We start from the raw sequence: 27,981 nt of genomic DNA, 5'->3' as shown, positions 1-27,981 counted from the left end.
AAATGTCTCTTGAAAGTGAGTTAAACGCTATGTATAATGTATGTTTTTTGTTTTGTAATGGGAACTTTTCTATTCTTTTTCAGCTCCTAGCAGGAACCATCGCATCGTGCTTAACTTCATGTTTATCGACACAGAGTGCACCTATGACTATTTGTTCGTCTACGATGGAGATTCCTACCAGAGCCCTCTACTGGCAAGTTTAAGTGGGAAAACGCTACCACAGCCAATCGAGGCCAAGTCTGGGAAGGTAAGTCTAATTCATCCTCTGTTTCTTTTCAGAGATTGTGTGCATTTTCAATGAATCAAAAGGCACTTCTATTTAGTTTTTTATATTCAGCTTTGAAAGTTGCATCTTTTTCCACTTTTCTTTATGTGTGTGTTGTTTTGTCATAGAAATATTGTCCTGATCTTGGGATTCTTGCTTGCTATATTCTTGTCTTTGTTGTTTGTGCTTAGTAGTTATATTTACTAAACTTCTGTGTCATCTACAAGATGCTGCTCCACCTCTTCAGTGATGCCAACTACAACCTGCTGGGTTTCAATGCCACCTATACATTCTCAGTTTGCCCTGGGGACTGTAGTGGTCATGGACGGTGTGACGTGGCTACTGCCCGCTGTCAGTGCCAGCAGGGGTGGGGAGGATTGGACTGCAATACCCCTCTCTGCTCTCAGGCCTGCACACAACGTGGTCATGGTATCTGTGATAAGGTAAACAAAAGAGAACTTTTTTTTATCATGCTTGAAGGGCTAGTTCTCCCAAAAATTAAAGTAAACTTACAATTTACTCACTCGCAGGAGGTTTCAGACATTTAGAGTTTTATTTATCTGTTGAACACAAAAGATGATATTTTTATAAATGCTGGTAACTAATAGCCATTGACTTCCATTATATGATTTTTTTTACTGTAGAAATCAAAACCTACTAGTTATTAATATTTTTCAAAAAATATTCTTTTGTTTGAAACAAGCAGAAGGTGAGTACATTTTTTGGTAAACTAGCCCTTTAAGGATGCTCTATGTACTTTTTGACTTTTATGAAACATAAAAATATCACAAAAACGAAAAAAAAAAAAAATATATATATATATATAAATATCACAAAATGTTTGCAGATATAATAAAAACCTACTAACTAAACAAACAATGTAACCACACACGGTGAGTTTAAACCAATTATATTTTGAATGACACCTAGGTTGCCTTGGGGGTAAAACAGTGTATTTTATTTAATTCATGAAGGCTGCTTTAATGTGAACATACAAAAATGTGACCTCCGGATGTCATAAAATTCAAATTTGATATATGGAAATAAGAATATTTCTGTAACCACTCTGCAGTTCATATTCTGTTGGTTGTCCTGATTTTTGTTTTGAAATTTCTGATTATAATCTGCCATTTATTTTAGTTTCTCTGAAAAAAGGATCTAAATGGGCCACCACCTGCACTCCTTTATATAAACACACATTTATCACAAAAACATACTAGTACCACATACCAATGTGAACTGGGCTGTGGTAAAGGTATAGTTTAGAACACTTGCTAGTTATGTACTTGTTCAACCCCCTCAAGAAAACAATAATGCAATTTATGCTTTATATTTAGTATTAATTGTATTTCATTGTTTTAACATCATTTTGTTTTCTCTATTACAGAGAGGTCTGAAGTGTATCTGCAGCTCTGGTTTTGTGGGACAGGACTGTCAGCTGGGTCTTCGTGACAACAGTGGCGCGGGACAATGGTGGGAGGTGAGCTCAGGTGATGTTAAAGCAGCGCCTCGCACCTCTTCTGCTGGGGTTTACCTCGCTTCCACTGGAGCCATGTACATGTTCGGAGGTAAGATGGAGTAGTTTTTCTGCAAGTATTTTTTGTTTCTGATTGATATTTAATAATTTCTCTACATTTCCCTTTCTAGACTTATATGTGCCTGTATCTCTTTTTTATATTATAATCTATTAATAACTATGTGAAACAAAAACAAATGATCAATTATTGAAAATCTGCTTAATTTCATCTAATGTTATATGGAAAACATAAAACATTCTGTGTTTTACATAAGATATTAAAAGGTTAAAAAAAAACTATTGCAGTTGTTGCAATAAAAAATAAAAAATGCTGTCAATAGAACAAAATAATCCAAAACTAATAATGAAAATGAATAATAATTGATTTGCATACAATAACTTTGTGAGGATGTATGTTTTGAGAGGGAATAATATATTCCAGCAGCTGTTTCATCATACGATAATTGTATGAACTACATGATATGGTATAAAATGAATAGTAAGACCATGTCTTGACCATGTCTACATGCCTCAATGCATTGAGTTGCTGATTAGAAATTTGTGTTAACAAGCAGTTGGACAGGTGTACCTAATAATGTCACCCTGCAGCCCAAGACCGGTTACTCACTGAAGCTAAGCAGGGCTGAGCCTGGTCAGTACCTGGATGGGAGACCACTAGGGAACACTAGGTTGCTGTTGGAAGTGGTGTTAGTGAGGCCAGCAGGGGGCGCTCAACCTGTGGTCTGTGTGAGTCCTAATGCCCCAGTAAAAGTGAAGGGGACACTAAAACTGTCAGTGGGCGCCGTCTTTCGGATGAGACGTTAAACCGAGGTCCTGACTCTCTGTGGTCATTAAAAATCCCATGGCACTTCTCGTGAAAGAGCAGGGGTGTAACCCCGGTGTCCTGGCCAAAGTCCCTCTATGGGCCCTTACGATCATGGCCTCCCAATCATCCCCTCTCCACCGAATTGGCTCTGTAACTGTCTCTCCACTCCACCAATAGCTGGTGTGTGGTGAGCGCACTGGCGCCGTTGTCCTGTGGCAGCCGTCGCATCATCCAAGTGGATGCTGCACACTGGTGGGGGTGTGAAGAGACCCCCCCTCATGATTGTGAAGCGCTTTGGGTGTATTGCCATACACAATAAATGCGCTATATAAATACACATTACATTACATTACATTACATAATAAAGAGGCCTTGTGAGTGTATATGGACATTAACCTTCTTGAGGACTCTTGCAATGTACCCTTCCAGCAGTAGACAGCTATGTATATTTTCATGTGTAAATAGCAAGTTAATTGCTATATTATAAAAAATAAATTACAGCATTAAATATACATTACTAAAAATGAGCTTTTTTGAGCATCAATGCAATCTTTGAATTACAGTTGTGGGAATTATTTCAACACTTTCTTTATTTTAGGGTTTGATCTGAATAGAGCACTGGAGGACCTTGTTGTTTACAATTTTTCAACCAACAGTTGGGAACAGATGACATTCTCGCATAGTCCAGTAAGATCCTTTATCTCTTAAAAATAAATTTGTCCTGTATTTATCTTGATTTCATTTAATTTTAATGATTCCATAAATGATATTATCTTTCTCTCAGGCTCCTCGACATTCCCACACAGCAGTGGAATGGCAAGGCAGCATGGTTATATATGGCGGTGAGCTTGCTAATCATTCTTTGGCTAGTGATGTCTGGATATACCGTCCACAACAGAATGAATGGCAGCAGTTGGGCCTATCAGATGCTCCAGGGGCACCCAGACTAGCCAACCATGCAGCAGCGATAGTAGACCACTATCTCTATGTTTTTGGGGGTGAGTAAATTGTATTCTTGGTCTTAAATATTAATCCTAATTGAAAAACACATCATCAATCAGCTGCTAAAATCTGCTCCTCTGCGACGACTGATCCCAAGGCAGAAAAAGATGTGCTTGTTGTTTTCAAAGATCAGAACTTATCAGTGTTCTCAATGAAGTAATGTCTGTTTAGCTTGCAGTCAGTTTTATGTGCAGATTTACAAGCAAACCAAAAATAATAGTGTTTTGTAAACTGCCAGTGATGTCTATAGAAGATGCCAATATTATCACTTTACTCGTACTCTGACAATGAGTGTTATTCACAACAGATACACATCATTTTTGGTAACTAGAATGTTTATTTTTCTCCCAGGTTTACAGACACTTTGATGTAGTTTAGGAGAAGTTGATGAAATGTTGTGTAGTAAATCCAGAAGCTGTAATCTTTAGTGTAGTGCATTGGGTGTGTCATGTTATAAACCAAACTCGCTGCCATGGAAAATAAACGTGATGCGTTGAAAATAACTCAAGGATGGAGGTCAGGTGAAGCATATGAAGCTTATGCATGAAAGAGTTTATTTAATGCAAGATCAGATCAGATCAGATCAGATCAGATCAGATCAAGACCAGATTCATTCTCAAGCAAATCCTGTGTCCCTTTCTGATTGGTGGGCATGTGTTCACACTGGTCACGCACATGCTTTCCTAGTACAAGTGCCCATAAAATGATTTCAGCTGAACATGAGATTCTAACTAATTAATAGTGTAAATAACTATGAATACATCAAATAGCATTAGATCAATGCCTTTAAGGCAATTTTCTTGCACCTTTTAGCTTTTAAAAAAGGGTTTATTATTACCCCTTTAGGGTATTTTTATGCAAGTTTAATAGAGGGTTTATAATGTAATGTAAAGAAAACATAAAATAGACAAGTTGTTGTTTCCATTGCCACAGATCTATTTGTGGCAGTAGACTTCAATTACAGTACACAGTTTTAAAGGTCAATTTGAAAAACTATTTTTTTGCTCATGCATAATCCATAAATCTCCACTTCACATATGTAGACTGAACTTTGCGGTTTTATTTATATCTGTGTACTCAATGATTTTACATAATTTGCCTGATTATATACAACCTTTTATTCTACCTTACCACCTTACACTCTAATTTGACACATTAATTTTGAACCTGACTTAGTCTGATTTCTACGAAGACCCGGAAGGGACATGGGGGGAAAAATGGGTGGAAGAAAAAAATAGTTTTTTGGCTTTTTCGCTTTCTTTCACAAATATATTTTGTGAGGGACCGCAAAGATGTTTTGCGTTCCCTCGCAAAACTGTTGTTCCACAAACACTTCCTGTTCACTTCATACATGTCAACCCTCCCGTTTTTGCTAGGATTCTCTTGGATTTTACCATTCTATCCCGCTACCATCCTATCATTAAGTATTTTTCCACATTTCTCATATATTTTCAATCTTGAAAGCACGTTGAAATTAATATAAAAACATCTGAATTCGATTGTCATCCTTCATATGCAAGCCTTTTATTTTAAACACAACTAATTTTTCTCTTAAATGAGAATAAACAGTTACTAAAGTGCTTGAATGTTTTCATTATTGATTTGTGCATTCTTACAGTGGCACATCTGTTATCAAACAATACAAAATGAGACACTCATTTGCTGCTCTTCACTTGCTTGATAACAGAGGTGTCACTTTAAATGGCGTGTACAGAAGCTGATCTGTGATCCATGTATCATAAGGAGCGTGTCTGTTAGTCAGCGTTTATACATTCATTTGCTGATTCAGAGGCTGCTTATATAGCACGATGATCGATGCACAGCTTTTATGGAAAGAAAGTGAATGCAGACATTTTTATATAATAATTTCATTGTGCTTTCAAGATTAAAAATATATGATAAAAATGGGAAAATACTCAAACGAAATGATGGCAGGATAGAATGGTAAAATACGAGAGAATCCTGGCAAAAATAGGAGGGTTGACAGTGAACTAGATGATGTTTGTGGAACATCATCTTTGCGAGATAACTTTTAAACATATATATATTTTCCTATCACTCTATTTTGTGCTCAAGATACATGCAAATCTGGTGCATATTTTATTAATTTATGCCTCATTTAAATATTTAATATATCATTTTCAAAAACTTTTAATGCTAAAACTGCTTGTAATTTTTTTTATTGAGTCTGTCACCTGGAGTAGTATTTTGTGTCCTTTTTTGACACTATTCACCTGCAGTGTCTTGTCCTAAAAATTATTGATTGAGCTGTGGTTCCAGGGAGAACAGAGGAGGACATGTTTTCCTCATCACTGTACCGTTTCCGGTTGAGGAATGGAGTGTGGGAGGCAGTTCAGCCTACAGGCGGAAAACCACCTGCTACTGCAGGACACAGCATGATCTACCATTCCCCTTCCAAAACTCTGCTGGTGTATGGAGGACACAGACCTACCACTGCTAGGTATAACACACAACATATCATTGTATTGTGCATGGGTAGTATCAGCTAACCTTATTCCAAATATAAAAAACTTTATAAAAAATTCTGGCTGTATAATTATTTATATTTTTGCTATATATATATTATATACAGTTGTAGTCAGAATTATTAGCCCCCCTCTTTTTCCCCCAATTTCTCTTTAATGGAGGGAAGATTTTTTTCAACACATTTTTAAAAACATAATAGTTTTAATAACTTGTTTCTAATAACTAATGATTTTTTTTTAAAGTTAAAAACTACTTTTATTCTAGCCGAAATAAAACAAATAAAACTTTCTCCAGAAGAAAAAAATAATGTCCGACATACTGTGAAAATTTTCCACTAAAACAAGCTAAATTATCTGCCAGTGGGGTAAGTGAAATAATCTTATTTTCACTTTGAAATGTAAATATTTTGACTAAAAATAAGACAAAAATTTTAAGTAGGATTTATAATTTTTTTTTGCATAAATGATATAAATTCCATATAAATACATTTTTGTAGCTCTTGCGCAATTATAATTCTGGCTCAAAATTGCATATCTTTTCAGTGTGACTATTGTGGATGCGCACATTGTGCTATCAATGCTGGAATGATTTTTGTGCAGCCTTAAACTCCATGTAAAGTTTTATACATGCAGGGAACTCACATTGAGTACACCCCATTTTGAATATGAATATTTTTATCCATTTCTCAGTGTATATAGGCAATGTATTTTGGTGCATTTAAACAAAACAGATTTATGAAACAGATATATTTTTCTAAAATAATTTTTTAGTTACCAAACATATTTAGAAATTGAAAGATAATGCAATTAAATTTAAGCAAAATATTGGAAAAAATAAAATAAATAAATAAAATATAGCCTACAAAATTTCAACTAAATTTTAATTGTTTTGCTTCTCTTGATTTTTTTCCCCCTCTGTTTAAATTTTGTATTTTTTTTTTTTTTTTGAAATATCCATTTAGGTGTTCTGAATTTTGGACCATTATTGTAAGTTATTTTGTTAGATAAGCTCGACATTTGGCTTCAGTACTGACTAATCTAATGTATGAGCACAAATATAATATTATAAAAAAATATATTAAAAAAATTTATTTAAAAGAAAGATTTGTAAGGGGTGTATATGCTAAGCACTGTATATGTTATGTAGAATTTCTTAACTCCCTGCTTGACTGTATTAATACAGAATTTAAACTATTTACATTCTATAGACTATGCACATTTTGCATACTATTATTATCTGATAAATGTGAATTGCAGAAAAGTGCCACACTAATGCATTTGAGTTGACTTGATAGCTAGTCTAATTCTGTCAAAAATATACACATTTTTGAAAGGTGTTAAGATTTAATTAATAAAGTATTATTCATTTTGAGTCTGAAGTAACTGTTTATTTAATAAAGACCAAATGTAGTTGCATTATTGTTTTTCATATTGTTTAACTATTTATTATTTAGTTTTTTTATTATAATACATACAAAATCAATTTCACATGTTTGTTTTTTTATTAGATTTTTGAGTTTGTTTTATTATTATTAATATTATTATTATTATTATTGTCATTATCATTCATTAAAATGCATTTTTAGTGATTAAGAACCACTGCCTTATTAGATATTTATTTATATTTTATTCAAGAAAGCATATTAAAACTTCTTAAAAATGACACACAAGGGCACAAAAGTTGCACAAATAACCATAAGATTTTAAACTATCATTTGGAATGAGACTGTTCATTGTAATGGATTGTCTTATGTGTAAGTTCTCATAATTGCTATCATCAACTCCTTACTCAACCAGGTTCAGTGTGCGTGTGAACTCGACTGATGCTTTCCATGTTGAGAAGCGGTTTTGGACTTCCTTTCGCTCACGTTTTCCTGCCAATGGCCCTAGGGAGAGAGCATTCCACTCTGCCACAGTCATCGGCAACTACATGGTGGTGTACGGTTAGTATAGCTACACGCAAACTCAGTGAGTGTGGACGAAATGTGAAGATTTTTATTGCATTATTACTATTTAACCGAGGTAAATTTTTCATCTCTTAGGAGGGAATGTGCATATCCACTACACTGAAGAGAAGTGCTACGACGAGGAGATCTTTTTCTATCATCTTGGTTGCCATCAGTGGGTGTCTGTTGGAGATAGCCTCGGTCAGCGTAAGTGTATATTTAATAGGCAGGGAGTTGAAAGAGTCTATTGGATATCTTGTTTAGAGATGAGGTGAAATATGATGATGTGTGAAATTGATGACCAATGGCTCCCTGAGGATTTGGTGCAAGAAAAAACAGGAGAGCCTTCAAGGACTTATACAAGATGCTTAAGTCTGACTGGGGGCTTGTTGTAATCTTCTCAGGAGAGGTCATTATTTGTGTAAATTCCCTTGCTCGCAGCTTTTAAACAAAAGCATTTATAAGAAGTAAAAATAACCTTCGAAAAAAAAGTTTTTTTTTTTGTTTTTGTTTTTTTTGTTTGTAACTTAACCATAGAGAGCTGGTTTCAATTTGGCATCCTTTCTAGTGCCTGTCAGGATTTTTAGGGATTATGTTTTATTTTGTGAAACACTTTTTTTTTTCTCCTCAGCCTTCTCGAATATTTTAAATTTTGCTAAAGGATTTTTATAGCTCTATAACTGTACTATATCATTTTATATACTTGCTTTATACAAGGTTCACAGTCCCCAGTGAGCTTAACTGGTACATTTACATGGGCACCTATAATCCGATTTTAAATTGATTAACACAATACTCTCATTAAGAGTCTACCATGTAAACAGCTAATTGTTTTTTTTTTTTTGTATTGGTTTAATCTGACTAAAGTCATAATCAAATTAAACAGAAATCGAATTTAGACATGTGGAGTATGCCAATTGTATTTGCATTATTGAAGTGCAGTACAGACATGTTAACACCTTATGGCCTGTTTTCACTGAGTGGACAGTTTGGTACAGTACAGGTCAGTATGAGTCACCTTTATCAGGTTTGCGTTCCACTGCCAAATGGTTACCAATTGCGGTCATGGTGTACATCAGAAAATTTTAGTCAACGTCATACTCACTTGAGGAAATGTCAAAGTAAAGCTGAATAATTGTGCATAAATGTTCATCATTACTAACCTTTCTATGAACAGGATTTGATTATAACTGCAAATCAATGATAAAAATAGCCAATTGTAATGCCTGCAATTATAAATTACAATTAACTTTATAAATGCAACATGTATAAACGCATACAGACCCTTACCGTGTCTGATATGTTACCAATTAAAAAAAAACTACACACCGCATACATTTAGTCCTTATTTGGGTTCAAAAACAAGCAACGTATAGCCTACAATCAGTGAAAACCTCTCATCTGTGTAGTTAATCTTCACCAGCACATGTAACCTCTTGTTAGAAAGTATTTCCTTCATTCTGAGTTCATAATAGTACAAAAGGTGCTAATAATATTTAAACATAGCAGTTTGTTCATACTTAAGGTTGCTTTGCAAAGGGTAACCAAAAAGTGGTATGGTGTGGTTATTTTTTTGGTACCTTTTGACAGTGGAAACGGCCATAAAAGCTCACCGAACCGTACCATACCGTACCAAAACAGGCCATTAATCAAACTATAACCGCCATGCAGGATTTTCGCCGCATTTTGCGACATGATCGTCTTTACACACATGGCTGTTTGGCACTATTTTGTGCACCTACCGAGTCAGAGACGGACCACAGACACCTGCACCTGTTTTTTTTTTTACAACTGATTTTTTTCCCCCATATGGCGTGCGCTATCAAATTCAATTAAAACTGCACTCTTTCAGCAGTTCATACTCGCATACAATATCTTATTTTTCATGGGGGTCATGCATGAAATGTTACTGAATGAAAGTAAAAGTGCCAAAATGCAGTTCAAGTCCACAAATTAAAAATGAAACCATTGAAATTACATGAAACTCTGGAGGAACTGTGACATTATTCGAATTACGTGCTATAACTTAAAACGGGATCATGAAAGGAACATTCAAAAGCAACTCATGTAAACAGCTTAATCATTTTATTGTCTTATTCAGATTAAGGCAAATAATTTGATTACTGAAATCCATGTAAACGTAGTCACTGTCCTGAAAGAAAGCCTTACATGTCATTTGTTTTTCAACCTTTCATGATGGCTTTCTCCACATCTGTGAAGTCAACCAATCAGAGCACCCTCCTGTACACAATCTAGTGAAATAGGAGAGACTGTTATATTGCTGTTGCCAGGTGGGATTATTAAATGGAAGGAAGATTTGTGAAGGTATGGCAATAAAATGCCTGCCTTCAAGATGTTCCCTTAAGCAGGGTATGCGCAGGTCTAAAATAAGCTTTAATATGGCTTTAAGTCCCCTTGAAATGGAATTTAATATTGTCCCTTTTCCACTGTTGGACATACATGTGATTGGAAATGGTTTCTGAATTGGAAATAAAAGGAGCCTGGTACATCACATACATCACATGCATAAATCACGCCATGGATATTACATTAAAATGCCTACTGGTTTAAAAAGGCCTAGACTAAAAGAAGATGGCCAAATGAGAACTTTTCTGTCATAAGCTATAGTAAAACAACCTGTTAAAAAAAAAAACTTAAACCCTGTGAACACAAAAAGATCACCATTTATTATCAACTGTTAGTCAGCGCCCACTCTTTTTGTTTCTGGTTTTTTTTTTTTACTTGGTCATTTTGCCTTTGCCCTGTGCAGTGTAAATGCAGACAATTGCAATAGCCTTCAATGCTAACATTCTTACTGTTATGCTCCTACAGGAGGTGTTTCAGTGAGGGGCCGATACTCCCATGTTGCTGCAGTCATGGAGGGCCGTGTGTTGTTAGTTGCTGGCGGCTACAGTGGAATTGCTCGTGGCGACCTTGTGGCATATAAAGTACCATTGTTTGTAAGCAGTGACCCAGGAGACAGGGTAATGACTTTTATTTATTTGTTTATTTTTTCAATAATTGTTCTTCTGTACACACACTACACTACAAATATTATGAAATTTTGTATTATGAAATAAGTCTCTTATGACCGCCAACATTTCTGTGATCAATAATCTAGTAAAAGTGAAATGTATATTGTTAAATATTATTCAAATTTCAGACCTGTAGTTCTGAAAAACGGACTTAAGTTGTTAAAGTGTTGCAATAATGTGAGTAAAATTGTCAATATTGGTCAGAAATCACCCATTTACGTTCCTCTTTGTCATCCAAAAATAAAGATAATGCAAAACCATATTGTGATTTATCTCTAGCTGTCCTTTTATTCACATAACTAACACATTATACTGTATATATTTTATTATATTTAAAAATTAATATACAATATTATATAGGGCAGGATTTAAGGCTTGCTTGTGACAGTTTTCTTACAATGCAGTTCAAAAGACAGCTTTTTTTTTTTTTTAAATATTAATACATTGTTATATTTTCTGTCAATTTATCTTACATATAAATAATAAAAACCTTAATTCAAACATAAAATTTTATTGGCCTTGAGCGTTTGACGTGTAGTGTTTGCATCAAGGAGTGTTAATGTGTGTATGTTTGCCTAACAGGACAGTGTGTGTGCTGAAGCTCCAAGTGAAAGCTTGTGCCTGAAGAATCCGGAGTGTAGTTGGTGCGAAGGTCGCTGTCGGGAATACCAGCCCACTGACCCGGTAATGTCTTAACCCGGTAACTTGGTCATGCAGCATTTGCCACACAGAGCCATGTTTCATTGACAAGCTATGTAAACAGTTGCCATTATCTCTGTCATTATCGTCTGATTTTCATGATTTTGCATAGCTTGTCGGTGAATTATCAGGGTGTTTGCGGGGTCTCAAAGTCTTAAACTGTCTTAAATTTTAAAAGCTAAATTTTAGGCCTTAAATCCACTGGAATATTGTGTTGTAGGTCTTAAATTATTTTCAACGGGTCTTCTGTCCATGTAAAGCTGTATCCAGTTGGGCCAACACCCATCCAATTACTAACAATTTACTCCAGTGCTTCCCACAGGTTTGAAATATTACTTGCGGTGGTAGTGTTACCCCGCCGGTTTAGAGGTCAGAGGAGTGAGGTTTACCTGCACAGCACTTCACTCGCTAGCCTCTCTTACACTAGCCGAAATGAAACACAGCACAGACATAGTGACATGCGACAAACATGAAAGAAGAGAAAAGATTTTTAACTATATTTAAATTTATTTGGACACTGTTATACACCTTTTCTTTTCAATGGGTTAAAGTTATTTTAACCGTTTAAAAGTCTATTTCTCTTACTTTTATGCTATTTTGGAGCCACGTGCACCCACTGACAAGTAAAGGCTGCTCCTATCTCTCTCTCTCTAAAGTTGCTTATTGGCATGACATTTACAGTAATACCAAAGCCTTTTAGATATGTATAAAGTATGTAATATATTAACATCATTAAATTAATAAAATCTACAGCAAATGAGAAATAAATATGTACATTATTGCTCAAAATTATAATAATTACTAGTAAAAAATGTGTAGATTGTTTAAATAAGGCAAATTAGTTGATTAGCCATTTTTTATTGGTGTATTTTGCAGCCAGTATATTTTGTTCTCTCCGAGTATATAGTCAAATTTATCAGAGTCAATTATTAATTATTTAATGTTTCTCTTGCGACTGTGCACGCACAGTCAGCTGCGAAAAGTCAATGCAAAAAGCATACAAAACGAAAGTTAAACCCAGATCTCGGATATTTTAGGATATTCAGAAACTATGGTCGGACACATATTTGTGCAGAAGACTCATCTTTGTGGGTCTGCAGAGCACATGAGATTGTGTGAGTGTTGACAGTAAACGCACACAGAACCAGCAGTAGTAAACGTGCAAAACGAGAGAAAATGATCCACTGGTTAATCGATTGCGAATGTTTGGCTTACTTGGATGGTAGTCCAAGTATGAAAGGATGAAAATAATAGTATTATTCGTGCGTCACCACCAAATATACTATGGCAGCCGTTAATATACCCGGGCGGCCCATCCAAGTAAAGTCTGTGTGGGAAGCACTGAACTCTATTTACTTATTAATATGGTTTAATTGTCTTCCTAACAATAACATTTGTTTTTAATGTTGTTGAGGTTTTAACTTGGCTATTAAAAACATATTTAGCATTTAGCCTTGTGTAAGTCTGATTATTTAATTCATTATGGTTTTAAAATGTCTTAAATTTGACTTGATAAAGCCTGTAGAAACCCTGACTATGACTATGTGTTATAAATGCTGCTCTGTCTGAGAGCATGTACCAAAGGTTTGCTAGAACCAATTTTACTGACAAAATGCTCATGAAAATGCTCAAATTCTACTCTTAACCATATAGAAATTGCATGTAATTTATTGACATTACACAGTAGTTAAATGAGTTGTTACACTGTAATAAGGACACAGTAAAATGAAGTGTCTCTTCTTTATTTGATTTATGTGTATTTGTACACAGTGTGGCAGCACCGGATGTCTGGGTCTGGCTCGTTTCCTGTCAGACTGCCAGTCGTGTCTGGTGTTCAGTGGAGTGCCAAACTCTCTGCCACGGGTTTCTGGGGAATTCGGCTGGTGTGTGCAGAATGAGTCCTGCTTGCCAGTTTCAGGTAAAGAGAGAGCAGAGAGCATGACTGCTAAAAAGAGACAAATATACAACCACACTCTGCTCAGTAAATCTTTATTTCTAGACACTTTTTTGCAGTCTGTGAAATAACGTGTTACTGAGTTGCTGTGTGATTGTGTATGACCTTTTACAGTCATGTTATGTTAGCAAAATGTGCCCTTCATTGGGGTTTTTAAGCTCATTTTCACTACATAGCTTCATATACAGTTGAAGTCAGAATTATTTGCCCTCCTGAATTATTAGCCCCCCTGTATATATTCCCCCAATATCTCTAATGGAAAGGATTTCCAAAGGATTTTTTTTTCAATAAACTATTTAAAAACGTTATTAAAAATAGTTTTAATAACTCATTTCTAATAATTGATTTATTTTATCTTTGCCATGATGACAGTACATAATATTTTACTAGATATTTTTGTAAGATACTAGTGTTCAGCTAAACTAGGTTAAGACTTAAATAGGTTATTTAGGGAAGTTAGGATAATTAGGCAAATCATTGTATAATGATGGTTTGTTTTGTAGACCAGGGCTATTCAATTAGTTTGTCATGGGGGCCAGTTCATGGAAAGCATCCCAGATGAAGGGCCATAGAGATATGACTTACAATACGAGTGATGACTCAATGGCAAATAAGAGCCCATGTGTTGTATTTTTGCTCCTTAAGACATCACGTTGGATTTTTCTACATTAAAATGTTAATATGATGTATTTTGAAACTACATAATATCAGTGCATTGTCAGGGCCGGAGCAAGCTGAACTGCCGCTCTAGGCAAAGGACGGTCGCGCCGCCCTCAACCCTAAAGTGAAAGCACGGGGTATTAAACCTCACTAGACGCGGATATAACTGAGGGCGCGGGTGGTGAGGGTAGTGTTGGGGACGCCGCCCTCTCTATTCCGCCTAGGTCGCCTCTATGGACGCACCGGCCCTGTGCATTGTACACTAGGCTTTTTTTTTTTTTTTTTTAACAAATATTCAAATGTTGTATTTCAAAGCACAACAAAAGCAGTGCACTGCTTAAGTAGGCTTCTACATTCAGACACATTAAAATGTTATGGTTTGAATTGCATAACAATTAGGGATGCAACACTTATAGACTTTGTTTGTACGATTATATAGTCTGAAGGATAATCATGGTTTCACGGTTATCATGTCTAATGTAAATTTCAGCATTATATTAGGTAAATAAAATGAACTGTTGTTATCTGTTGTCAACTATTGTTACTGTTGTTAACATCTGCGAACAGACGCATGTTACTTCATAACTATAGTGGCCGTTTTTCTGACTTAACTAAATTTATTTTTGATGTCTTGGTTACACTATTTGGAGGGCCAGAACTAATTTCCTCGGGGGCCAAGTTTGGCCTGAGGGCTGCCAATTGAATAGCCCTGCTGTAGACAATTTAAACTAAAAACATTGTTTACGGTGGCTAATAATTTTGACCTTTATTTCTGCTTTTTTTTCTAAGATTCTCCTGAAAAAAAAATATAGGTTGATTTCAGTCATGTGGTTCTAGTGACGTGCAAAATTCAGATGATGGGCAGGAAGTAAAAGACTGAATGGGTGACATAGAGGGAAGTCTGCATTTTTGCAATTTACACCATATTTCAAAGGAGATATAAATAGAAAATAGCCACTTATATTGGGTATGATCCTTACGTAATGAAGAGGGTAGAGTTTTCTACTATATATTTGCCTGTCATTGAGGTGGTAGATACTTTAAAAGCTATTATGTTACATGAAAAAATAGCAAATACTATAGTGTTTGGAAGCATACCATAGATAATTACATGAATTATGTGGTTATATAACTGGTAGTAATTATATTGTTGCTGTGGTACAACACAACTATAGCAATAAACAAATTATTTAACAGGCTTCAGTTTTCTACGCTATAATTATACACCATCACAATGGACCACAGTTTACATTAACGTTAAAGTATTTGTTACATTTATCAGTTTACTATGCTACAGTATTCGGTAGCATTCATTATCAAAGAGTTGTACACATTATACACTTTACTATGTGACATGACAATAAAAACATGTTTATTATAAATTGCCAGTTTTTCCCTATGCGGATATCTTCCAGACATCACAAAATAACAGATCAAAGCATTCAAAAGTGTGGATGCATGGCTATTATTTATTTATTTTTGTAAGGGGAAGAGTGCTCCCCAATAATAACCATCTAGTTTTGTCGCAAGAGTTGCATTTTTTTTGTGCGGTTGATAACCTTTGCCATCTATAAACATGCAACGCTGCTGCGCTTATAGACGTTCACGTTACGGTTGTTTATTTTGCCGAAATGCCTGTAAAGTCAAAAACAGAAATTTCATTACAGCAATTACATGGCAGGGTATGTTATTTTTATTCTCCTGGATTTTGCATAAGTGTGGTGGTGCTTGCATCTGATTTTTATATAACACATTAACATATTTATAGACATAGCTAGGCCTGCATATACAGTAATCTTTATTGCTGCTGTCAAATGAATAATCACATTCAAAAACATTTGTGCACATGAATGTACACTGTAAGAAAAAAAAATCGTAAAAAAAAGGTCAAATGACTGGCAGCTACGGCTGCCAAACAAAAACCATAAAATTACGGTAAAATGTCTTTGTTGAAATAAAGTGCAAATAATAATACATCTACAGATATTTTCATTAAAATGATTACAGAAAAACACTGTTATTTTACAGACTTTTCCTAGATTATTACGATCAAATCCGTTCAATAAAGGTATACACTAAGAGTTTTACAAAGAAACACTATTATTATACAGACTTCTCCTAGATTATTATGATCAAACATCATCAATAAAGTGACTACACTAAAAGTTCAAGAGAAAACAATGTTATTTAAAAGAATTTTCCCTTAATCATTACGGTTAAACACCTTTAATAACATGCCAAGACATGCTCATGATCGTAATTTAACAGTTTTATTTTGGATCAAAAAATTTTGAAAAAACAACAACAAACGAAATAGAACTGATTAAAGATCTCACAACTTTAAAATTACAGTTGTTACATTTTATTGAATAGTGTTTATGTAAATCATGTAGAGGTTTAAGTTATATGGAATGATTCAGTTACAAATCTTAAATGAAATGGAACTGTATGAAAGGGACGCTGACAAATGAGTGCAGATCCAAAGGCAAGCAACAGTCAACACAGGGGCAAACAGATGTTACATTTTGCAGGGAATCCAGAGTCATGGTCAAATAACAGGCAAATGGTCAGTCCCGGCAGCAAACAACGTTAACAATTAACAAACAAAGCAAGGCAAAAGAAGAGAACCGCGTCATAATGTTCACAGTAGCAGCATAACAAGACTAAGCAATTGGTGCGTGCGTCTGTGCTGCTTTTAAAGTGCATGTAATCAGTTCATAACGATCCTCCGACTGTGTGTGTGCAATCAGCAGAATCTGAAACAGGTGTATGTGAGCACTCTTAGTGTGTTACTTTATTAAATGGATTTGATAGTAATAATCTAAGAATAGTCTGTCAAATAACAGTGTTTTTCTGTAAACATTTGAATGAAAATATCTATAGATTTATTATTTTTTGCACTTTTTTTCAACAAAGAAAGTTTACCTTAATTTTATGGTTTTTGTTTGGCAGCCGTAGCTGCCAGTCATTTGACCTTTTTTTTACGATTTTTTTTTTTTTTTACAGAGCAAGTAATTACAATTTATTACTTTAATTTTACGTAATTTTAATTGTACTTTAAAAAACAGGAAAAAACACTGTAAATAATACGTCAATTTTATTGTAAAAAAGAGACAAATTGCTGTAATTTGTCATATAGTACATAAAATAACAGTCAAGCCGTTAATTTACTGATAATGTTTGTAATTTTTACGAACTTTTGAATATAATTTAAAATAACAGAAAAAATACTATATAAATAATACTGTAATTTCCCTGTATAAAAAACACAAATGTCAGTAATTTGTCTTTAATAATAAAGTACCGAAAATGAAAGTCAAACGGTTAATTTAGAGAGATTTTTTGTCATTTTACTAAGTTTTGAATATAATGTGAAATGACAAAAACTTACTGTAAAAAATTTAAGGATATTTTCTGTAAAATTAAGTTTTGTTTTTTTTACAGTGTATTGAATGAATGTTTGTTACATGCTGCCTTTTCTTCCGTTTTTCAGCCAGTTTCTTAAACTTTCCCCCCTTTATGATCAAAAACTTTTGGAAGTCTATAAAAAGCTGTTCGGCATTTCAGCAAATTTAAACAAATATAAACAACATAAAACAGAAACATTTTGATGTTCTGATAGGGATTCATAAGTAGAAGAATCACTTCCTACCCTCCATCTGAATTTCTATGACGTCATGTGAAAACAACTTTCATTTTTCATTTCATTTTCTTGTCGGCTTAGTCCCTTTATTAATCTGGGGTCGCCACAGCGGAATGAACCGCCAACTTATCCAGCAAGTTTTTTACACAGCGGATGCCCTTCCAGCCGCAACCCATCTCTGGGCAAGAAAACAAATTATACTATGAAAAAAATGTCTTGCTCTTTTAAAGATAATTTGGAAAATATATATATTTTTAAAAATGTCACAGGAGGCCTAATAATTTTGACGTCAATTGTATATTTCAAGTGACCTGAGTGTATATGCAATCATGTGGCCTATGATGAGTAAATATTGTACACTTTGACCCCTGGCAGAGCACAGTGCATGCCGCGTGGACCAGATCTCTGGGGCGTACGGCTGGTGGGGGGAGCGCACGCGTTTCCTCACCTCCCTCCCCTTCTGTCGCACCGAGAACTATGTCCCGGGACTGCACCTGCTCACCTTCCAGCATCCACGCAATCAATCACAGCCTGACAAGGTATGACAGGTTCAATCCTGCGCTCTCTTGACTTTCTATTTTGCAGAAACTTCCATTATATGCACCCATGTATAAAAGCTGTATTTATGCTCTCTTTGTATGATTTGACTTTTACTATACTAATGAATAGGTTTTGACATTTTATTTTATTTTATTTTTTACTGTATAATATTAAACGAACGCTCTACTTGTTTTTGAAAATAGGTGCATTTTACAACTCCCCAAGAGCTGAGTTACAGTTGTACCATTCAGTACTCTGGCAAATTTCCAGGTGCTGTTTCAGTGCTCCTGCCATGGTACAGCATCAAAGTTCTTTAATTATTTTGCCCGTTTATAATGGCCCGTTTACACAGAGAGGTCCAGTACGGTTCAGGTCGGTACTGGTTACCTTTATTAGGCTTGTGTTTCCACTGCCAAAAGGTTACCCTTTTGGTGGGCAGGGTGTACGACAGAAAGTTTTAGACGATGTCATTTTTACTCAAGGAAATGTCAAAGTAAAGCTGTATGGGTCATTCACATATCATATGAAAAGAACTACTCACTAAACAGATGCTTTATACACTTAAATACTCGTGTATAAATGTTCATTACTAACTCTATGAACATGATTTGATTAAAACTGCAGATCAATGATGTGAAATGGCCTACTGTAACGCCTGCAATTATATGAAAGAAAGAAATTAATGCAACACATACAGACCCTTACAGTCACCAATAGGTTACTAATTACAGTAAAACTACACACAGCATACATTTAGTCCTTATTTGGGTTCAAAAACAACACGAAATATTGCCACAGTCTGTGAAAACCTCTCATATATGTCTTTAATCTTCACCAGCACATGTAAGCTCTGTTAGAAAGTAATTCCGTCATTTCTGAGTTCATAAAAGTTCAAAAGGTGATGATAATAAGTAAACATGCCAGATTGTTCATGTTTATTTTGCAGAAAGCATTATTTGCTGCTTTGTTTTTTCCGGCCTCTCCTTTGTTTTTTTGCACTTCACTCTCGCGTTTGTCTCTTTCTGAAAGGATCGGATATCTGAGCGATTCAATGAACATGAGCACGTCATTAATACGAACTCAAGAAGTTCATTATTTCAAATATAGATGGGCGATTAGAGGCTCATAAAACAAAAACAGGACACTACAGATTTTGTCCTTCTTGGCTTTGTGGCTGTTCATCAAGATGACTGTAAGGTATGTCTGAGCTCGGGTCGACCATGGCTTGTTATTATATGTATATATTATTACAGTGTAATGTCTCTGCTGAAATGGCAGTTTCTTTGTTTTCATTCTCTTGCTTCTGCTAATGACATATCTCTGTAAACGAACCAGCGACCTTCTTGTAATTTAATGTAATGTAATGTGTATTTATATAGCACATTTATTGTGTATGGCCATACACCCAAAACGCTTTACAGTCATGAGGGGGGGGGTCTCTCCACACTACCACCAGTATGCAGCATCCACTTGGATGATGCGACGGCAGCCACAGGACAACGGTGCCAGTGGGCTCACCACACACCAGCTATCGGTGAAGTGGAGAAACAGTGATAGAGCCAATTTGGTGGAAGGGGATGATTGGGAGGCCATGATCGTAGGGGACGATAGAGGGACTTGGCCAGGACACCGAGGGTTAAACCCCTACTCTTTCACGAGAAGTGCCATGGGATTTTTAATGACCACAGAGAGCCAGGACCTCGGTTTAACGTCTCATCCGAAAGACGGTGCCCACTGACAGTGTAGTGTCCCCTTCACTTTTACTGGGGCATTAGGACTCACACAGACCACAGGTTGAGCGCCCCCTGCTGGCCTCACTAACACCACTTCCAACAGCAACCTACTGTTCCCTAGTGGTCTCCCATCCAGGTACTGACCAGGCTCAGCCCTACTTAGCTTCAGTGAGTAACCTTGTTAAGTTCAACTCTAGGTGATGACAACCGTAAATGTGGATGCTGCACATAGAAAGGAAGTAGGACTTTTATGTGATGTTGAAAGGTCACTTCCGGTGTGAGCGTGAGTGTAAGTTTTTGTTGTTGTTAGTGAACGGCCATGGTGGTCATGCAATAAAGGAGACGAGTTCTAAACTGTTGTTTTCATTTAGTAACAACCGGTCTTGGGCTGCAGGGTGATATGGCTGTGGCATTCTTGCTGTGAAGCGACAGCACTACCTACTGCGCCACTCTGTCGCCTCATAAAAAATATATATATTTTCAAAACTTTTTTTTTCATTTTTAAACAAGATGCTAATAGTAACTGGATTCAGAAATGGTAAAACTCAACTCTTTTAACTGTAGGGGAGTTGTAAAATGAGGATATATTCAAAAAATGTGAATGTTCCTCTTATTTCTGCTACTTAAAAAACATTTTTTTGCATGTACACTGTGTTGTTGAACAACGATTTGGCTGTTTAAAACAAATTTGACAAATTCTAAAGGATTCATCTTATCTTTGGCTGGAATCTGTAGTCTTTGATTGATAGTTTGACATGTTCATAGACAACTGCTGTCTGAAGTATAATTTTGTAGTCCTCTTAAAATAAATTGCATCATTACATAAATTGTCATTATTTACACTAATTGCATAAGATTCTTCACATATTTCTGTTTTTCATTCTCTTGTTCATTTGTTCTTCTTTGTAGGTGTCTATCCTGCGCAGTACCTCCATCATTCTCAATCCCTCTACAGAGATGGATGTGACGCTGCAGTTTCGGGGCTTCATTCACCCATTATGGAGCTCCCCTCCTCATCAGGAAACTGTGGCCATGTGGGCTCGAATCCAGAAGCTCCACTTTACTGCTCAAATGGCAGCCGGACCAAACTCTCTTCAACTGGTATGAACTATCTGTAAATTATGCTTCAGACAAGACAAGAAAGTGTTTTGTCAGTCTTTCTAAACCTTTCTTTTTTTCATGCAGACGGATGTGCTGGGCCGGTGGTCTGCTCAGGAGGAGAAGGATATCCATAAGCTTTCCCGGTCGGATGGTTCCCGTCTCTTCCAGAATCTTACACGAGGAAACTGGTACCTGATCCAGGCAGAGGGTTACCTCAATAACTCTGCATCTGGACAGACTAGTGAGATGGCTCTAACCTGGAACAGAACAGGTTTACCTGGAGGCAGCGTAAGTGTATAAACCTGGCCACATATGTCTGTGTATCTGTCTATCATTCTATCTGTCTCCCTTTGATTATGGGCTCTATTTTGACGGTCCATGCGCAGAGCGCAAAACGCAGGGCGCAATCGATTTCAGGGCGTGTCAGGGCGCGTTTTTGCTAATTTAAGAACGGGAAATCTGCCTTGCGCCGCGGCGCATGTTCTAAAAGGGTTGAATTTATTTTCTTAATGAGTTATAGGTGTGTTTTGAGAATAAACCAATTAGAGTCTCATCTCTCATTCCCTTTAAGAGTCAGCTGCGTCGTGCCAAGAGCGCATTCGCTATTTACAGGACGCAAAGTAAGTCTAAGTGGAAAAACTGAGCATTTCACTAGCAAACAGTTAACGTTTTTTTAACAGAAAACTGTTAAACAGAGCATCTACTGCGTGAGAATGAGATATAATGGATCACTTTCACTTTTGGATAGGGAAACCTTTACTCACATACATCAATTAGTCTATAAATAAATAATTTTGTTTGTTAAGCGCAAATATTCATTTCAAAACTATTTCTAAATTCAGTTCTAATTTCCAGCAAACGAATAAATGAATAATAATAGCAAAATGTGCTCAAAAACCTATATCCTAAAACACATGCTGTGCCCCATATGATCTAAAACCTGACAGGTGGGCAAATCTAAGCTTGTTTTTAATAAAACAAATATAAATATGTATATAATAAATAATACTGCTAATAATTACATTATACAAAAGCAAATTATTATGAATGAACTGAAAAAGCCTCCCGAGATGAAGAAGACATAAAAGCAGTGGTTTTTCATATTTATGTAGGCTAGAAAATAATGTTTTGTAATATTTTAATCCTTTATATTTATATTCTATATCTATTCTTATTACAAACTATATATATCCTTAATATTTAAATTTTTTCATATGTAAAGATATTTGCCTATTGCTCTCTTGTGTGTATTAAGCAGTGTGTAAGCGAGGCGCAACTCTGCGCCGGAGTTTAGACCGGGTTAGTTTTGGTTTAATGAAAAATCTATTATAGATTCTCAAAATAGCAACACGCCAGCGGTCCACCTCAGAACTCCTTCCTTTTTAGACCAGAACGCCTATGGGCGCAAAAATGAGCGCTAATGCATTTGCTATTTAAACAGCGTAGCGCAACGCCTCAAACCGACTCTTGCGCCAAGCTGAAACTACCAAAAGACGACTGCGTCACGCCTTGCGCCACACTGCGCCGGGTGTATGATAGGGCCCTATATCTATCTATATCTGTCTGTCTGTCTAACCATCTGTCTGTCTGTCTGTCTAATCATCTATCTATCTCTATCTGTCTGTCTGTCTGTCTAATAATCTATATGTCTGTCTGTCTGTCTGTCTGTCTGTCTGTCTGTCTGTCTGTCTGTCTAACCATCTGTCTGTCTGTCTGTCTAATCATCTATCTCTATCTGTCTGTCTGTCTGTCTAATAATCTATATGTCTGTCTGTCTGTCTGTCTGTCTGTCTGTTTGTCTGTCTGTTTGCATTACAATAACCTGTAAATATAGATGCATAGATTTTTTATTTTGTTTTACTGATATTTACATTTCCATCATCTAGGAGATCTCTTTCCTGTTCCTCGAACCCTTCCGTTCCAACTCCTGCTCCGAATACCGCTCGTGTCTGGCCTGTCTGTCAGATCAGTCGTGCGGCTGGTGTCCCACCGTGAACCTGTGTTTTCTACGCTCAGACATCAATCAGCAGCCCTGTATTGACCCTCAGGGGGAAGAGCGCCACCTACTGCTCAACCCTCTGCATTGCACACTGTGTGAGGAATATAGAGACTGTGCCGCTTGCACTCAGGTACTACATCAACATCAAGACATCTGAGAAGACTGTGTTTTGATCCAGAGCAGCATGCAGTCTGTTTACCAGCTTTGGTTGCAGTGGTGTTTCTCTCATGAATCTCTGAATGTTTGCAGGACCCCTACTGTGAGTGGCAGATCAACTCCAGCAAGAAGGGAGATTATCTGTGCAGCCGCCGTGGGAGATTAGAGGGGTCTATCCGGGAACCAGGAGGGTGTCCCAATGTTTGCAACCAGTGAGTTTTGAAGTGATAAACTTGTCTATGAATTATTTGTTTGCTGTGTGTAAACTGACGGACCTCAGAAAGAGATTTCTTTTCATGTAACACTCTCTCTGTCTCTCTGTCAGGAGGCTGACGTGTGGAGAATGTTTGTCTAACTCCAGTCAGTGTGCATGGTGTGAATCTGCTCAGTCCTGTTTCTACTTTGCTGCATACCTCACAAAGTTCCCTTATGGAGAGTGCAGGGACTGGTATGACAGGTAAGTTTTGGAGCCTCTGCTGGGACATTAGATGTGCGAGTGTTAAGTGTTCGAACAATATATACAATTTTTGCGTGTTGTAATAGAATAATACATTGATCAAATAAAAATGAGTTTTTGAGTTTACTCGCTTTAATCTGGCGTCAAATGCACTTCACAATAGACTAAATGGCTTACATGGATTTTATTATGATAGTAGTTGTGGTTTATGTGCTTTAGGATAGCTGAAAAACAGCATAGATTTATTTGGCGCTGTGTCTGAGTTTACCTTTCAGAGGTGCTCCCAGCTCTGTGAGTTTATCAGCTCCTCCAGAAACTATACCTGGATGTTGGAGGCTTTTAGTGATGCTTTTGGCCTGGTTTATACTTCTGCGTCAAGTGATCGGCGTGACCCATGGTACAAGCCTTGCGCGTAGCCATGCATTTATTCTTTTGCGCGCTGTTTCGGTTGCTCTGCAATACACTTACGAAACTCTAGCTGGCAGTAGGTGTTTATGTTTCTCTGTGTCGAGTTCCTTCTCTAGTGTTTTGTTTTTTTCTGAATGCTCCCTTAATGTACATGTGGCTCAAACTCGCTGATTTTCAGGCGGGAACCGGCAGACGTGCAACAACTTTAAACATAAGCAAAGAGCATAGAATCACCAAGAGGCGACACTTCAGTGCGATTTGGGAAACAGCCACTAGATGGTACAGCTGCATATTACTTTCAGGTTGTATCTCAGCTTTAATGCGCTTTTTAAATGAATAAATAAAAAACAAAGCAGCTGCTTGCCATCGCGACAGCAATAAGATCCAATGGACGGCTGATCGCTTTCACTCCAAAATGGCGGAAACCAGGGCTTTTGCTGGGTGCTGCTGTTGCAATGCAATGTTCTATTAAGGGGTTGCCACTTGGTCATTCTAAGCTCTTTGTCATAAGGTAAACACAAAACAGTTGTCTCCATCCGGAGCTCCTTCACAGGACTCCACACATGTAAACACCCGCTGCATCACGCTTGCGCGGCTCTCACCTCTGCCCACACCCGTTAGCGCTACCAAGCCAACCAATCACAGAGCTTGCGCTACGCTTACGTGTTACATTTTTTTGAGAGGTGCGCGTCAGCAACGCCGACGGCCACGGTGAGGGTCTATGTGTCCATGCGTAGGCTGCACCGTAGCATACGCGTGCACTTGACGCAGAAGTAAAAATCAGCCTTTAGACTAAGCCAAGCCCAGTTTAATGAACTGTTGTCTGGTGTCGGCAAAATAATTTTTCCTTAGGACACCAACAAAAGGCACTACATCATAATCACTTCCCTACAAAAGCAAGCTCATGATTGATTAACGCGACGCAAATGTCTGCTGAAGTTTAGATTTACCAATGAGCGATATGCTCAACTCATGCCGCTTCATCCGCTCGAATTGCTCCATTCCTGCAGGATGTCAACTTAACTTGTAAATCACTCGCGCTTGACGCTTCATCCGGGTGAGGTATGAACGCAACGTATTTTGATTATTTTGATTTATTTTGATTATGAATAAAATAAAAGTATATTGCTGTTTATTATTATTATTATTATTATTGTTATATTTTATAAATTATAAATTTTATCCCTTAGAAAAATAAGTTTCAATGTATTTAGGATATATTTATCAATATATTTATTTCTTTTTATGAATTGTTGTACAGTAGTAAAAATTTTTGTAGGTATAATATTTAAGCATAAAGCTATTGGTTTGTTGAATTTTAATTGTTAAATTTATAATACTAGTAACAACAAAAACAACAACAATAATAATAATAATAATAATAATAATAATAATAATAATAATAATAATTATTATTATTATTATAAGTATATCAATTACTGTTCTTTATTATTTTATTAAATAATTATTTTGATTCCTCTACTGGTAATATATTCACTGCCATATTGTAGTAGTAAATATTTATTATTCAGTTGTAAGCTAAATCAATTTTTAAGCCATCCTTCTTTTAAAACTTGTGATTTTGTATGCTAAGAATAAAACGTACCTATAATTTATTCTTTTTGTTATTATGCAGTAATGTAATCATTTTATATTTAATAATCCTGTTGTTAGTACTAATAATTTATCAAATTTCTGTGCTGTAGTCCAAATGTTTTTCAGTTATTTCCACAGTGTTCTACTATATTACAAAGCTTGTTTTTTTTCCTGACAGTGTTCATCTCTCTTATTTTTTCTGTCCAGTGTTCATTCTGTTCCTCAGTGTAAGCAATGCACTGCTCTCACAACCTGTTCAGAGTGTTTGCAGACGTTTCAGTGTGGCTGGTGCGGAGACTACAGCAACCCCACTATTGGCAGGTAAAAAAAAAAAGCAAGGTCACACTTTATTTTGAAGGTCCGTTTGTTGAATTTATGTTACATTGCAACTAATTCTCATTAGATTATAAGTAGACTGTTAGGTTGGGGTTAAGGTGAGTGTAAGTTGACATGTACTTGCATAATCTCTTATAGTCAGTTAAATGTCTGTTGAAGGAGCAGCATCAACAGATATTAAGCAGACAATCTACTAATACTCAAATGGACCATCAAAATAAAGTTTTACCAAAAACACAAGAGTAAACACGCTAATCATCCATTACTGCGTTGAACTCTTCTACAAATCCCTCTAGAGTCCTTTTTCCTTTGTTTCTTTTTACCTCAGGTGTTTGAGAGGTGACTGGGGTGGGATGAATGACCACTCTGCTGTAAACTGTAGTACAGCTGTAGCTGAAGTGAAAGCCACCAGGTGAGCAAACACTAGTTTCTTCATGCTGCATTAACACTATGAGCAACAATCAACTGTTCATTTCAATGGGGAACACGGCGACCGGATGTGGGTGTGTAGACCAACGCAACAATGTTGAGATTCCTTCCACTTTATGCAAATGAACAGGGCAACTTTTGCAAGTGACAGCAAATTAGATCATCAGTAGAGCTCATATGATCCTCTCTTAGCTCCTGCAGCAACCGGTTGTTTTGTCTGTGCTGCAGACCTACACGATGGAGAACAATCTTTTTTTCTGGTTCATCTTTATAGTTTAAATACTGACAATTTTTAGTGTTTTTCCTGAGAACGCAACCTTAAACATACTAATAAACCATTATTGCATGATGGAGAACACGTTTTTTCTTGTTCATCTTTGTAATTAAACATTTGATGTAATTATTCCATTTATATTTAGTGTTTTTCCTGAACAATGTTTATTTTTAACATTGCATAAACTCTTTTACTCTCAGTGAGTATCATCATAACTGTTACCAAAGCCAGTGTTTCTCAACTGGTGGGTCCTGACCCAAAAGTAGGTTTCAGGGGGTTGCAGAGTGTGTGGTCAAAAAACAACAAAAGTTTAATTTTTAATTTATTTTGACTTTTATTTTGAAATGCGTGCACGACAACCCTACCGTTTGACATGTGAAATTTCATTTAATTATAGCAACAAATATGTTAAAGCGCAAGTACGACCCCAGATATGTAAAGTATGGATTTACATACATTTACGGCAAAAAAGACTTAAAGCCTAAGTGAGTCATAAGTAGTGGGGTGCTCTCTTATGAGAAACCTTCTAAATTAAAACGACATTTAGAAACCAGACAACATGTTTTATTAACTGTTTAGATCATGGTAGCTGCACCTTTCCTTACCCTAACCACTGTTTACAGTATTTGTCGTTTTTACTTTGTAATAATTCTTTAATTTGATACATTTTGTTAAATGACAGCAATAAAATATTGTTTATTTGTAAGTCTTGGTGATGTTTTTATGATTTATCTGTCACTACTTGTGTATGGTAACAAATAAATACAAATAAATTCTAAATTCTAAAATTGTATTATAGTTCCTAAAAATTTGGGTCGTGGCTTGATGACCATGTAAAAATATGGGTGCCATGGCCAAACCAGTTGAGAACCCTTGACCTAAGCAACCTCTAGGTGGGAATGCTCACTAGCGCCTTCAAT

General features: G+C 36.2%; 1 protein-coding gene across 1 annotated transcript in view; it reads left to right on the top strand.

Annotated features, from left to right (window-relative positions):
* megf8 (multiple EGF-like-domains 8) overlaps positions 1–27,981 on the top strand; it is a 62,797-nt gene that overhangs the window by 10,888 nt on the left and 23,928 nt on the right. Inside the window, exons 3-21 of the mRNA XM_087287076.1 lie at positions 84–247; positions 493–708; positions 1,653–1,833; positions 3,206–3,294; positions 3,392–3,605; positions 5,890–6,070; positions 7,893–8,038; positions 8,138–8,248; positions 10,874–11,025; positions 11,659–11,760; positions 13,546–13,693; positions 18,408–18,571; positions 21,215–21,406; positions 21,491–21,694; positions 23,293–23,535; positions 23,655–23,773; positions 23,887–24,018; positions 26,230–26,343; positions 26,687–26,770. Coding sequence (XP_087143202.1) covers positions 84–247; positions 493–708; positions 1,653–1,833; positions 3,206–3,294; positions 3,392–3,605; positions 5,890–6,070; positions 7,893–8,038; positions 8,138–8,248; positions 10,874–11,025; positions 11,659–11,760; positions 13,546–13,693; positions 18,408–18,571; positions 21,215–21,406; positions 21,491–21,694; positions 23,293–23,535; positions 23,655–23,773; positions 23,887–24,018; positions 26,230–26,343; positions 26,687–26,770 — 2,956 coding nt within the window. The remainder of the gene's footprint in view (positions 1–83; positions 248–492; positions 709–1,652; positions 1,834–3,205; positions 3,295–3,391; positions 3,606–5,889; positions 6,071–7,892; positions 8,039–8,137; positions 8,249–10,873; positions 11,026–11,658; positions 11,761–13,545; positions 13,694–18,407; positions 18,572–21,214; positions 21,407–21,490; positions 21,695–23,292; positions 23,536–23,654; positions 23,774–23,886; positions 24,019–26,229; positions 26,344–26,686; positions 26,771–27,981) is intronic.

This window comes from Danio rerio, chromosome 16 (genome assembly GCF_052040795.2).
Source record: "Danio rerio strain M-AB ecotype USA chromosome 16, GRCz13ab, whole genome shotgun sequence".
Taxonomy (NCBI): Eukaryota; Metazoa; Chordata; class Actinopteri; order Cypriniformes; family Danionidae; genus Danio; species Danio rerio.
This window is presented reverse-complemented; position numbering and strand designations above follow the sequence as displayed.